Consider the following 15,590-nt stretch of genomic DNA (forward strand, 5'->3'; position numbering starts at 1 on the left):
GAACTAAGGAGTGCAAAATTTAGTTCATTCTGTACAACAGCATTCTGAACCTTATATCAATATTGGTTTTAGGATTTCAATATTGCTACTGTTTATTTTCCTTTCCTTATATTTATTTTTAAACTGAGTTGAGAGTGTTTTGCCTATGTGAGTATGTAGCTCTGAGTAGAGGTTGTGCAGGGCCCCATTGCCTCCTGGGGTGTTCAGGGCGGGATTGTGCTTGCCCTGAGTTCTCCTGTGTACAGAACATGCACCGGCTGCTCTAAGGCTGTAATGTCTACTACTCCTATTATGCCTAGCCTACTAGACATCCCAGTACAGAGAAGAACAGAGCTTTCAGCCTCACCCTCTCTGTTTGGGATGCAGCACTTTGTGCTCCCCCAACTGTAAGGACTGTGATTATCCCTAATCCTTGCAGAGGGTATCCCAAGATAGGAAGGGGTCCCAGGCCCTACCCCATTCTCCTATCCAGATGCACAAAGGCCAAGAACAATTTGGCCCCTAAACTGCATTGCCTTTTTTGAATACTGTGTTTACACTTAAAGATCAAAGTTTCAAGCTGACTACATCTCATCTGAGCAACAAAGTGATCCAAATGTTCCTGAAAATATCTATGGATGATTGAAAAAGCCACAGCTCAAATCCTCGCTTCTGGTTAAATACTGAATACACAAGAGTATGATTTCTACCAAACCTCCTCTTTGCTTACAACAAGCAAGTTTTCTATGAGGCCCTTCCTGTGCCCTAGCTTACTGCACAGCAACACAGTAATGCTCTCAAGCAGGCCCACCACAACTATTAGATTATACTTTCCTTCACAGTGTACAGGAAAATGTACTCGTTACTGGGAGGGTCAATCCTGAAATCCTCACTCATGTGTAAAGTCCACTGATGGCCACAGGAGTTTGGCCTATAGTTACAGTTTAGGCAAAGGATGTGAGTAAACACATTGCTGGTGCCTCATCAAATCTTAAAAATCTTCTTTATTAAGCTTCTAATTATTTTTCTTCTGAGACTTTAATACCATGGAAAGACTGCTTAATGCTTGAATGTCTTGTCACCTTTTTAATTTAATTAGCTTCCACAAGTGCTGTCTTTAGATTTTACATTTGCTGGGGAAAAAAAGACATTGGTTGCTAACTAGTTCTAACAGTTGCAGCAAAACTCACACAATTAAAGTTTTAATTCTGAGCAGCCTATAAGTCTGTGTAACTAACAGTTAAAGTTAAGAAAAAAAATTCTGTTTCATTTAGCAGATTGTTTGGAAATGAGACAATGATCTAAACATCTACCTCTCAGAAATGTGAGTTGCTGCAGGACTAATGGATTTGCTTAAATCCTTGGTATCTCCAGTTGTTCAGATCCTTTTACTTGTTTTGGATAATAAATTATAAAAACATGAAACTCCATGAAATATACTATGCAAATCCACTTATATTGTTACTCAAGCGGACAGTTTTTTTTTAATATAGTGAAATATGACAGCCCTACAAGATTTATATACAGAGAAAGAGTATACAAGAAACTTAATGATCATTGGGAAAACATGGATGGCCTTCAAGAGATCTACCGTTCATTTTGTATTGATTATAAAGGAAACAGGCAGGCAATATTAACACCCAAAAATATATAAATTGGAAGATTTAATAGACAACTCTTCTCAAGTTCATAAAAATGATCCCAGGCACTCCCTCCTTATATTTATAAATATGCATTTAATTGGAGAATAATTATTGAATTGATCTAAATATGCAAGTAACAAGATTCTACACATCTAGCACAAAAGTTGAAATATATTTTATAATGTTTGGCTGTGTCATTCTCAGAATATATTTAACACAAGTAAAAGCCTTAGCTCTTGAAGGTGCTCCAGGTGCACAATTCCTGTTGAAATCGACAGGACAAATTCATTGCTGGCAAAAGCAAGTGCAGTTACTGGAGTTAACCCTGAATATGCCAGCGGTGAATTTTGTCCAGCAGAAGTTGTGCATGTGTGATGCACGTGCAGGATCTGTCCCAATATTAAAGTAAAAAGCACACAACTTTCTTTGCCCACTAAAAAAGGCAAGACCACACCCATATTAACAGATTTTATGGCCAAATGGGACTGGTCTGATCTTCTAGTCAGATTTCCATAACACAGGTCATAGAACCTCATGCTGGAATTCCTGCATCGAGCCCATAATTTCTAGTTGATCTAGAACATATCTTTTAGAAAACATCCAATCTTGATTTAAAGATTTCTAGCAATGGAGAAACCGCCACATCCCTAGTTGTTCCAATGGTTAATTATGCTGACTGTTAGAATAATTACATCTTATTTCTAGTCTGAATTTGTGTAGCTTCAGCTTCTGGCTGTTGGCTCTTGTTACATCTTTGAAGGCTAGATTAAAGAATCATCTGCTAACAGAATCCCCTCCCTCCCCCCATTTAGGTTCTTTAGACAATGATCATAGCACCTATTGTGGACACCTATTCTTTATTAAAACAATTTTAAAATGCTAAAAGAGTGGTATACATTTAACATGAGCTACAATATTTTGAAACTATTTTATAGCAAAATAAATTACTATTTCAGTACGACAGGACAAATTCTGAAGCTCTTACTCAGTCCCATTAAAGTCAGTGGAAATTTTGCCTCAGTAGGGACTTCAGGATTTCTGCTATTATTGTTTTTATTGCCCTATTGTGTGTTTTCATTATATTATATTGGAACTGAAAGAATACTTTTAAATATATTATTCTGTGAAACTCATTGTCACAGATTACATACAATAGGATAACAATGTATAAGGCATATAAAGGCTTTGAATACAAAGGCGTAAACCATATACAGAGATAGAAATTAGCTTGAAACTTCCCCCATGTGCACCTTATTCCTTGCTGTTCATTATAGGGATTCTAGCACTGTTGTCTGAAGTTTCTGGTAGTTGCTGCTGTTGAAGACAAGATACCAAATTTGATGGATCAGCGGTCTGATCTAGTATGGGAATTCTACGTTACTATGTTCTATTTGTTAAGTTTGAGAGAGACTTCCACAGAATAACAGGTTTCAGAGTAGTAGCCGTGTTAGTCTGTATCCACAAAAAGAAAAGGAGTACTTGTGGCACCTTAGAGACTAACAAATTTATTTGAGCATAAGCTTTCGTGAGGTTCACTGTAGCTCACGAAAACTTATGCTCAAATAAATTTGTTAGTCTCTAAGGTGCCGCAAGTACTCCTTTTCTTTTTCCACAGAATAGACAGTCACATCTTTATGATGTGGGTTAAATGGCATTATCAAATTTACCAGTCATTCATCCTTCATTTAAAATACACACATACTGCTTATTCGCAGTGTTTTTGTAACCATGCTGGTCCCAGGATATTAGAGACAAAATTAAAAGATATTACCTTGTCCACCTTGTCTCTAATATGTACTGTATGTAACTTTAACTGTTCTTATCCATATCAGTGTCTAATCTTTGTTTTGAAAACCCTCAACCTCAATATCTTGTGACAATGAGTTCCACAGAGTAATATGATACTTAAAAGTATTCTTTCAATTTCTTTGACTGTCATACTTATGTCTTATAAAAAAAGGAACACCCAATTTATTTTTTCTGTGCCTTTATTTTAGAGAGCTCTATCCTGTCCCCATTTATTTGTTTCTTCTGTAAGCAATTACAATTTTTTCAGTTTCTCTTATTTTGAAACTTTACCACACCTCTATTCATTGTGGTGCCCACCAGTTGACCTGTTCTTGTCCTGCCTCTTTCTTTATTTTTAAGACTGAGAGAGAGAGAGAGAGAGACCAGGACTGACCACAGCATTGAAGGGGAGTGCTTACAATCATATTCCATAATGTCATCATAAGGCTTCAGCAATTTTTTTTAATCTCATTCCACGTACATCCTAATATTCAAGTTTTTAAATAAAAACCAGCAGTTGCTCATTAAGCAGAGAACTTAAGTGTGCTGTATACAAGAACACCTAGGTTTGTGTTTTGTTTTGTTAGTTAGCTACCACTAATTTATAACACAGTAATGTGTAGGAGTTCAAATTATTCCTTACAATGCAATGTACAGTGTATCTGTCAACATAGAATTTCATCTGCATCTTGCAACCTATTTGCCTATCTTAGTTATATGTTTCTCAAATTCCACACATATTTCTGCAATTTTGACTGTCCTAAATCATTTTACGTAAACTGCATATTTTGTCACAGTACTGTCCACTCCCATTTTTCAGATCACTCATGAATATATTCAAACAACAATAGCCGATCCTTTGGGTACCCCATTGTTCAGAGAAAAAAAAAATAGTCTTGTGGTAAGGCACCAGACTAGAGCTTTGTTCTCATCTCTTCCACAAGCTTCCTCTGTAACTCTGAGAAATATCACTGTGCCTCCATTCATCTCCTGTCCAATGGGGATAAGAAACCTCAAAAGGATGTTGTGAGGATACATTCATTAATGTGTGCAAGAAGCTCAGATTCTAGGAGCATAAGTATCACAGTAATGGAAATAAGTTAAATAACCTTTTCATGTTCAAAACTGACCTAAGCTTGTGTTTTTCTATTAGCCAATTTCTAATCCCTGACAGAATTTAACCTATTACCTCATGACTGCTTAGTTTCCTTAACAGATTCTTGAGCAGGAAGAATTCTAGTTGACTGGAGAAGCCCGATTTTCCTTTATAGAAGTCGTGCTTGTTTGTCCCCATATCATATTCATCTTGCCATTTTATAATTCTCTCTAATTCTTGTTTTAATCAATTTCCCTGGTAAAGTAAAGCTCAGTAGTCTGGAGCTCCCAAGACCCTCTCTACCACATGGTTTAAGAAGAGTTCTATGAAAACTCAAAAGCTTGTCTCTTACATCAACAGGAGTTGGGCCAATAAAAGATATTACCTCTCGCACCTTGTCTCACTTATTTTTCCAATATAAAAAGATTGATACAATATTTGCTGCCCTTCAGTCTCCTGGTATGGTAACAGATTTTTATAAGATAGCATACTGTTAGCAACTCTGGGCCAAATTTTTGAAAGTATTTAGGTGCCTAAATCTGCAGACAGGTGCTTAACCCCATTGAAATCAATGGTATCCTAGGTGGTTTTGAAAATCTCACTAGACACCTATCTGGCCCTCAGTTACTTCATTCTTATCTAGATAGGCATAGAACCATTATCACTGGAGCAGCTTGATTGCCTTCCCAACTCTTACATGAATTGCATCTGGTCCTTATGACTTGTTAGTTTGATCCTGCACCCACCTTTTTTGACACTGTAAACTCTGACAGTACCTCAATCTTTATTACCTTCCCCAGACCTCATCTTTTCAAGCATCTCCTCAATGTTCATCAATCTGTGCTGCAAAGGAAAGAAATCATGTAGCTTGTGTGTAATGTCCTTAATTGCTTTCTTTGAAGCTTCCTGCTTCTACTGTAGTTACATAATTTCTTAGTTGTTTTGATACTTTTGGCTCTTCGTTCTTCTAAATCCCATTTTACCTGCCATAGCGTATAGTCCTTTTTATTGGAATCACTTTACTTTTATTATTAATTCTTTTTTAATTACAGACTCTTGTTTGGGTTGAATAAGCGCCATTCACACACACACTTTTTTGTTCAGCTGCACTGGGTTGGTTTTGAATCTTGCCCTCTTGCTTCCCTTTTTATGCATACCTTCTAGGATTCAGTTATAGTATGTTTAAGAAGCTTCCATGATGCTTTTTTATTCTAGGATTTTTTACTTGTTCTCTTTTTTAAAAAAAATCCTTTAAAAAGTTTAATGTTATGGTACCAATTTTAGATACAGTCAGTCCCCCAAGTGAGTTTACATAATTACATTGTAGTCATTATTCGCTAGTGAGTTATCCATAGATAACTGTGTGTTGCTTCAGAATTAGTCAAGACTCCACTTGTGTGCACTACAAGTACCTTTCCCACAAAGCAATCATTTAAGATGTCAAGAAATTGCTTCTCTAAATCCTGTCTCCCATTTGACCAAACTATCAGACATATTTTCCAATATTTGAATCACCATACACAAATTCCCAGGACACATATGAGATGAAAGACATTATTTGTGAGAAACCCAGTTAATCTCAGAAGAATGGGAGTCACTGGCTGGTCACCTTCTATAATGTAGATGCACTCTCTGTCAGGAGGATACTTGTTGGGGTAATTGGGAGAAGTGAAGATGCCTCCTTCTGCATATTTTGTCCAAGTTCCACACTGTACTGGTTTCTGCCCTTCTGAAGTGGTTTGCTTTTCTGCTTAAAACAGGGGGTGGGGGGAAAATCACATCACACAAAATATTTAGTACACGTAACTATTTAAGATAATAAGTCCCTATTAAGGGTCTAAACCTATTTACATTGAAGCCAATGGGAGTTTTAGCATTGACTTCAATGGGAACAGGGTTGGGTTCCAGGGCCTGAATAGGTAGTCTTTTTAAATGTCAAACGATTAAAAAAATTAATCGTGATTAATTGCATTGTCAAACCTATGAGAATACTATTTATATAAATATTTTGAATATTTTCCACATTTTCAAACATTGATTTCAGTTAGAGCACATAATACAAAGTGTACCATGATTACTTTATATTTATTTTTATTATAAATATTTGCACTGTAAAAATAAAATCATATTTTTCAATTCATCTAATACAAGTATTGTAGTGCAATCTCTTTATGATGAAAGTTGAACTTACTAATGTAGAATTACGTACAAAAAATAACTGCATTCAAAAAATAAAACTATGTAAAACTTTAGAGCCAACAAGTCCAGTCAGTCCTACTTCTGGTTCAGCCAATCACTCAGACAAACAAGTTTGGTTACATTTGCAGAAGATAATGCTACCCGCTTCTTGTTTACACTTTCTCATGAAAATGAGAAGAGGTTTTCGGGTGGCACTGTTGTAGCCGGTGTCGCAAGATATTTACATGCCATATGCACTAAAGATTCATATGTTCCTTCATACTTCAACCACCAGTCCAGAGGACATGCGTCCATGCTGAGGATGGGTTCTGCTCGATAACTATCCAAAGCAGTGCAGACAAACACATGTTCATTTACATCTTCTCAGTCAGATGCCACCAGCAGCAGGTTGATTTTCTTTTTTGGTGGTTCAGCTTCTGTAGTTTCTGAAACCGAGTTGTTGCTCTTTTAAGACTTCCGAAAGCATGCTCCACACCCTGTCCTGATCAGATTTTGGAAGGCACTTCAGATTCTTAGCTACAGCACTTGACCTATCTTTAGAAATCTCACACTGGTACCTTCTTTGCGTTTTGTCAAATCTGCAGTGAAAATGTTCTTAAAATGAAGATGTGCTGAGTCATCATCTGAGGCTGCTATAACATGAAATATATGGCAGGATGCAGGTAAAACACAGAGCAGTAGGCATACAATTCTCCCCCAAAGAGTTCAGTCACAAATTTTATTACACATTTTTTTTAAAACGAGCGCTATCAGCATGGAAGCATGTCCTCTGGAATGGTGGCTAAAGCATGAAGAGGCATACAAATGTTTAGCGTATCTGGCATGTAAATACCTTTCTATGTCTGCTACAAAAGTGCCATGTGAACATCTGTTCTCACTTTCAGGTGAGATTGTAAACAAGAGGCAGGCAGAATTATCTCCTGCAAAAGTAAACAAACTTGCTTGTCTGAGCAATTGGCTGAACAAGTAGGACTGAGTGGACTTGTAGGCTTTACTTTGTTTTGGTTTTGAGTGCAGTAACCAAAATTTTTTTTTAAAAAAAATCTACATTTATAAAATTACACTTTCACGATACAGAGATTGCACTACAGTATTTCTGTGAGGTGAATTGAAAAATGCTATTTCTTTTGTTTATCATTTTTACAGTGCAAGTATTTGTAATGAACATAATATAAAGTGGCACCTTAAAAACTAACAGATTTATTTGGGCATAAGCTTCCCTGGGTATAAAACCCACTTCTTCCGAAGCATGGAGTGAAAATTACAGATACAGGCATAAATGTACTGGCACAAGAAGAGAAGGGAGTTACCTTACAAGTGAAGAACCAGTGTTGACAAGGCAAATTCAGTCAGGATGGAGGTGGTCCCCTCCCAATAACTGATGAGGAGGTGTCAATAGCAAGAGAGGGAAAATTGCTTTTGTAGTGAGCCAGCCACTCACAGTCCCTATTCAAGCCCAAATTAAAGGTGTTAAGTTTGCAAATGAATTGTAGCTCTGTAGTTTCTCTTTGAAGTCTGTTTTTTAAAGTTTTTTTGTTGAAGGATGGCTACTTTTAACTCTATTATTGAATGTCCAGGGAGACTGAAGTGTTGTCCTACTGGCTTTTGTATGTTACCATTCCTGATGTCTGATTTGTGTCCATTTATTGGACTCTTCATTGTTTTTTGTGGCTACAAACTAACATGGATACCCCTCTGATAATATAAAGTGAATACTGGTACCCTTTGTATTCAATGTTGTAACTGAAATCAATATATTTGAAAATGTAGAAAAACAATTTTAATTGCTATTCATTTTTTTGAGTTAATCGCGTGAGTTAACTGTGATTAATCGACAACGCTAGTCCTTACTCAGAATAACCTCCCATTGCAAGATCAGGCACTGGATCATCTAATGCTATCTGCAAATTTATAAAATAAGTTATATTTGAATTTTCATCAGTTCACTTTATTGATGCAAAAAATACATACAAGTACATTATGAAATATTTAAATATCTAAACAGGTGTCCAGAAATTGAGACTATACCCCATAAATAACATACCTGTTCCTTTTTTTGTTGCCCCAGACAGGTGTAGGATGATTAGACTTGCTACAACTGAAAGACAAAAATACATTAGGTACAACATGAGGTTAGTGCCCGCAATTAAAGCAACTGTAACAACCTATCTCAATATAATACAATTTAAAGATATCCACAGAACAACAACAGACTGTTTTGTGGTGGCATTATAACATTCTTTTAAAAATATGTCTATCTGCAACTGGGTTCACCCTCCTTCACTCTCCACCCCCCTTTTCAATATTAAAATAAGACACTGGGCTGCCAATATTTACTTTTTTTTGTATGTTCATGATTTGGCATCAATAAAAAGTCAAGTGACTGCTACAAACACAGTGAGCAGAAAGATTGCTATAAAGTGTTGGTGGCACAAGTCTTATTTCAAATCTGCTTTGTTGTGGCATAAAGACAGGTTTGGCCTTACGGTGGGTGATATGAGTGACTGCCCAGGGCACCATGGTCAAGAGGCAAGGAATGGTGCAGGCCTGGAGTGCGAGACCACGGAAGGGAGATCAAGGCAATGGGGAGGTAGCAGGGCCCGGGGACGCCAAAAGGCAAGGTCTCCCAGGGCACCATTTTCCCTAAGGCCAGCCATGCATAAAGAACTTTTGAAAACTAATGTGGTTGTGCAAGAAGGAGAAATCTTTTTTTCACATCACGACCAAAAGCAACTGCAAAGTCCCACTTACAGGAACTGTTCTGTGGGGAGGGGTGGTAGATCTGGTTTATTTGAACTTTCTTACATGAGGCAATTGTTTCTTGCTGTGAGGAATTCACAACTTCTTTTGCAGATAAAATTAGCTGAATCTGGACCAAAATATCTGCACCCATAGCAGCGGATCAAATCTGGTGAGAACCAATGAAGTCTTTCTTTGCTTCAGTTCAAGCTGCTGATGCTTCCTGAGTTTCTGGAATTTGCAACCTGGGAGTTAAATCCATGGCACTTTAGACTGGGGAAGACTAGTAAGGAGATACTGTGGCTATTATCAGAAACACTCTCTCTTTTCAGAAAAGCAAGGGGACAGTTTCTTTAAAGGTGGTTGTTAGACCTTTGCTCAAGAAATCATCTCTTGATGTTGACAGTTTCTACAGTTATCACCTTGTCTTGGATCATGTGCAGGGGAATGTGACTCAACAAGAGAGTAGAGAACAGCTCCAGCAGTACCTGTTTTGATCAGGTCTTTTCCGCCCTAGTCCAGTTGGTATTCATAGAATCATAGAAGATTAGGGTTGGAAGAGACCTCAGGAGGTCTTCTAGTCCAACCAGCTGCTCAAAGCTCAAACCCCAATTAAATCATCCCAGTCAGGGCTTTGTCAAGCCAGGCCTTAAAAACCTCTAAGGATGGAGATTCCACCACTTCCCTAGATAACCCATTCCAGTGCTTCCCCACCTTCCTAGTGAAATAGTTTTTCCTAATTTTCAACCTAGACCTCCCCCACTGCAACTTGAGACCATTCCTCCTTGTTCTGCCATCTGACACCACTGAACAGCCTCTTTGGAACCCCCCTTCAGATAGTTGAAGGCTGCTATCAAATCCCCCCTCACTGTTCTCTTCTACAGACTAAAAAGCCCAGTTCCCTCAGCCTCTCCTCATAAGTCATGTGCCCCATCCCCCTAATCATTTTTGTTGCCCTCTGCTGGACTCTCTCCAATTTGTCCACATCCTTTGTGTGTGTGTGGGGAGGGGTGGGGGCGGCAAAACTGGATGCAATACTTCAGATACGGCCTCACCAGTGCTGAATAGAGGAGAATAATCACTTCCCTCAATATGCTGGCAATGCTCCTACTAATGCAGCCCAATATGTCGTTAGCCTTCTTGTCTAACCGTAATCCCCAGGTCCTTTTCTGCAGAACTGCCACTTAGCTAGTCGGTCCCCAACCCATAGCACTGGATGGGATTCTTCCATCCTAAGTGCAGGACTCTGCACTTGTCCTTGTTGAACATCATTAGATTTCTTTTAGCCCAATCTTTCACTTTGTGTAGGTCGCTCTGGACCCTGTCCCTACACTCCAGCGTATCTACCTCTTCCCGCAGCTTAGTGTCATCTGTGAACTTGCTGAGCGTACAATCCATCCCATCATCCAGATCATTAATGAAGATGTTGAACAAAATCAGCCCCAGGACAGACCCCTAGGGCTCTCCACTTGATAATGGCTGCCAATTAGATATCAAGCCATTGATCACTACCCATTGATTCCGAAGATCTAGCAAGCTTTCTATCCACGTTATAGTCCATTCATCCATTCCATACTTCTTTAACTTACTGGCAAGAATACTGTGGGAGACTGTATCGAAAGCTTTGCTGAAGTAAAGATATATTACATCTACCGCTTTCCCCATATCCATAGAGCCAGTTATCTCATCCTAGAAGGCAATCAGGTTGTAAGGCATGACTTGCGCTTGGTGAATCCACGTTGACTGTTCCCGACCACCTTCCTTTCCTCCAAGTGCTTCAAAATGGATTCCTTGAGGACCTTCTCCATGATTTTTCCAGGGACTGAGGTGAAGCCGACTGGTTTGTAGTTCCGCAGATTCTCCTTCTTCACTTTTTTCAGCCTGGGCATCATATAAAGACTGCACAGGTTCTTTTTCCAGTTATTAATCAGGATGGATACTCAATCTTGATTATTTTAGATCTACCAGCTGCCATTGATACTGCTGACCATGAGAATGTGCTGATATATTCACGGATCACAGCAAACCTAAATAGGGTTGCCTTTGAATAGTTTCCTTCCTTTTTGTCCTGATAGCACTGGGAAATTGCCATCAATAACTCTTTCATACAGAGTTCCACACTGTTTTCTGTTTTTTCACTTTTTGTGCTCAATGTGTAAATGAAACCATTAGGACAGTTGGAGAGAAAATATAGTCTGTGGTGCTTTCAGTACCCTGATAACACCCAAATCTGTATTTCTAGGTCTTCCGACCCGAGCCTTGCAGAGGTTTGTGGCAAAGTTTAATCTCAAAGAAAGACTGAAGTGATGAAAAAACAATGCACTGGGAGCATATCCACCATTACTTTTCCAGTCCAGCTGTCTTGTTGGATCCCCAGCTGCTACTGGATATGCAAGTAGAAGTTGCAAATGGTGTAAAGCATTCTTAAATTTACACTTAGCAAGAAAATTGCAGCTTTTTTCAGATATGGATCTCTCCAGTCATCCATGGCCTTATTGCAACATGTTGTACATATTTGAACATGTAGTCTCATCTCAGAATCTGAAACTAGTGTGGAATGCAGCTGCTCATTCACTAAAGCTGTGTTCCATGCAGGAAGCACATTGCAATTGTGCCTATGATTTCCATTGGTTGCCAGCTAATTTATGGATAGCGTAAGATGCTGGTTTAGACTTACAATATGAAGCTAACTGCAGAGGCTCTCTCTTTCTATCCCATGAATCCATGGCAATTTCAATCTGAGGTACTCAAGCTAGTAGCTCTATGGATAAAATGGGAGGAATCTGCTAGCAGGGCATTCATGTGAGGGGGCCCAACTCCTTAAAATTTCCCTCCCTCTATCTGCCAGAACCTAGATTTGGTGAACTCCAGATCACGCTACAGGGTGTTCCTGTTTCCCCTGGCTTTCCTGGGGTGAAGACCAAGTATTGCCTGACAGTGAGGGTTGAATGGCATGTGTGTAAATGTCTTTTTCTGCAGGGACAGTTTGTACGTTATGTATTTATTACTGTTTTAATTCTAAGTGTATATATTCTGAGACTCTGGAGCTGTGCATTTTTAAAATGTGAATAACATAGCATTTCAAAGATCTGTGCTCTGCAAAGAGAATGGGAATCACTGATGAGTCAATGGAGAGGGATTATGATCTTCCACCCCAGCTCCCAATCTAGTAAACCTTTTAGCTCTCTCAGAAGACACTGATTATTAGATAATTAACAAACACCACCTTATCCTTATATAGCACCTTTCATTGGAGGCCCTCAACACACTTTTAAATATTAAAATCCCCACTCTACAGATTTAGGAACTGAGGCACAGAGAAGCCAGGTGAAGGGTCCCAGTGACATTTCAGCAAAGATGAGAGGAGAATCCAGGTCACTTAAACCCAGCTTTCAGTTCTAACCACTAGAAACAATGCTTTTTAATTAAATTACCTACATTGCTGCAAAATGGAGAGCTATGCTTACAACTTGGCATGATGGTATTGACCATAAACAGTAAAAAATAATCTTGGAATAAAATATAATAAAGAAACAAGAAAAGCTTAAGGAGACTCTGCTTAATCCTCATATACTGTATCCAACACAGCTGTACTGTTCAAGTGAAATACTTGTTCCCTTTACTTTTAATAGAGTAATTTGGATTGGGGGCTTTAAAGCATAAAAAATACTTATATTGCCACAAAATCCCACTTCTTTCTTCAGTGCTTAAAGAATTATGGAAATTTACCCCTTAAATTTCAAGGCAAAGACTTGATAATATATTTCTGTCAAGCAGATAAATGTTAACCAGTGGAGAAATTTCTCAAGATGAATATGCTTATCTGCCAATGGGTTACATTTACTGGATTACAAACACAATATTTTACATATTAAATCAACTGTAAAACCTGATGCCTTCCCCTTTTCCTCCCCTCTTATTATAGGACAAATACAATCTTTCCCATATTTAAAAAAAGCCAAAAGAAGAGCCTGATCCTGCTATCTTTACTCAGACAAAACTGCTAGTCAGGGAGCTTTGCTGAAAGGAAGACACCAATATCAGCAATCATGGAGGTTTAGGGATTTTTTTAAAGCAGGATCCCACCTAATTTCTTGTTGATCTCCCCTCCTCCCCCCAGTCCTCATCATCTAGCCGAATTGTAATTAGGCTTATTAGTGCTCCTCTGATTATGAACCTGTGCATATTTCTATTACACATCCATATTTGAAGAGTCTTATCATTTGGCCATAACAGTTGCTTAAGAATGTAACTTGACACGTAAGGTCTAACCCAGTAAAGAATTTTGAAAAGTTCTAAAAAATATTGCTATTTTACAAGCTAGCTGTATCTTTAAAGGATATTCTTTCAGAGTAGTTTAAACTACCAACCCTTCACACCTTCTCTTTTCTTGGGGAGGGGGTAGAAAATGACAATTTCCGGACCACCCATATTCATACCGTGCCATAGACCCCATTGATATTTTCACACAAGAACTCGTGTTTCAAATGGCCTCGGTCCTGAGGCTTTTGTTTGTTTTACACACGTCAGGTTTAGCGAGTACATCTCCTGGCGCTCCTTACTATTCCTGTTTGGACAGGTGATTATTACGGAATGCGAACCATTGTCAATGCGCAACTCACAGCATTCACGTAACTGTGCTCTACAAGAGTAACATGAACTGCTGCTAAAGCTTAGCGGATTTTGGATGGAGAACGCCGCAGCGTTAGGGTAGCTTCATAACCAAGACCAAGCCGCCAGGGCTTTTGATTCCTTCCCATTGATCACTTCAAATCAATAGAGAACACATACTAGCATCCAGAATAGACCGCCCCCAACACTGAAAATCCCATGTAAGGGTCTGATGGGGAAAAAAAAGTAAATTCCGAGTTGTGACTGAAACTCTATCCTTTAATCCACCACATCGTGTTAAATGATTTTGATTACCATGGGCCAAACGTAGATCTCCGTGACACCGGCGATAATCCGGAATAATGCCGATGAATGCATCTGATGAAGTGAGCTGTAGCTCAGGAAAGCTTATGCTCAAATAAATTGGTTAGTCTCTAAGGTGCCACAAGTACTCCTTTTCTTTTTGCGAATATAGACTAACACGGCTGCTACTCTGAAAGAGGCCATCAATGGAGCTATTCTGGATTTATATCGGTGTGATTTAGGAGAAGAGCAGAATTTAGCTCCGTGTCTGAAGATCCCTCGGGTCTGTCATTTGAGGGTTCAAATCCAAGCCTCAGAGTTAACCCGGGTTAGAATCCCACAAGCAAGGAGATGGTATACCGATCAGTCCCTGCAGCACCCTTTAGCTGCTAGTTTGCACCCCCACTGGTTACTTTGAAAGCTACTCTCTCTCTCTCTCTCTAATTACAGGTATACTCAGTCCTCCCTATCATCACCACAAACTCAACAAACAAGTGCATGTGTCACTGCAAACGCCAGGCTATATCTACGTCTTTCGTGCACCTCTTGCAATTATACTGCATGGGGGGGGGGGGGAGAAAGTTTAAACCCGCGCCTTGAAGCTGTGAGCCCCCCAGTATTAACCGTCTCCACCTGGAAGAAGGAAAAATAGTTGCCCTGCGAAGCAGAGCGGCTTCAGGAAAGATACTTACTGTGAAACAAACTGCGCCCATGGATCATGTCTGTTCCTTACGCAAGGGGCTTCGATCTCCACTAATTCCATTTAGATACGGGAGGACTTCCAGTGGTGGGGAGAGGATGGAGTAGGAAAACTGAAGCCCACACACTCAGCGAAGGGTAGCAGCAGCCCTTCCTCTCCCTCCTCCTCGCCTTCAAACAATCACCGCCGTCTCAACCCCATCACACCAGAGCGATCATCATCATCACCACCCTCATCTTTGAATCATATCAAAAGCAGCAGCCGCTGAGTACGACAGGGAGTCTGCATAACTGGCGGCGACGGGCCAGAGAGAAAGAGACCGGAGAACAAGCACCTGGCAAAGAGCACATCAAAAGGGGCCAGGAAAGAGGCCGGGGCAACGAGTAGGGGGGGTCGCTCGCACAACCCTCCCCCCCTAATCACCACTTTCATACAAAACCAAAAGCCGGTCGAAGCATTTCCTATAGGATTTCAAGCCCAACGTTTCCCAGACCTTTGGGTTCTTTTGATGCATTGAAGGAAGGATTAATGG

At 39.4% G+C, this 15,590-nt stretch overlaps 1 protein-coding gene across 2 annotated transcripts in view; it reads right to left on the reverse strand.

The window, feature by feature from the left end:
* NETO1 (neuropilin and tolloid like 1) overlaps nucleotides 1-15,078 on the reverse strand; it is an 81,915-nt gene extending 66,837 nt beyond the window's left edge. For both annotated transcript variants that reach the window (XM_077809081.1, XM_077809082.1), the window contains exons 1-3: nucleotides 15,051-15,078; nucleotides 8,750-8,803; nucleotides 6,116-6,253 (exon numbers count right to left, since the gene is read on the reverse strand). In XM_077809081.1, coding sequence (XP_077665207.1) covers nucleotides 6,116-6,253; nucleotides 8,750-8,803; nucleotides 15,051-15,078 — 220 coding nt within the window. The remainder of the gene's footprint in view (nucleotides 1-6,115; nucleotides 6,254-8,749; nucleotides 8,804-15,050) is intronic.
* Between the last annotated feature and the right edge of the window lie 512 nt (nucleotides 15,079-15,590).

This window comes from Eretmochelys imbricata, chromosome 2, assembly GCF_965152235.1.
Source record: "Eretmochelys imbricata isolate rEreImb1 chromosome 2, rEreImb1.hap1, whole genome shotgun sequence".
Lineage (NCBI taxonomy): Eukaryota > Metazoa > Chordata > Testudines > Cheloniidae > Eretmochelys > Eretmochelys imbricata.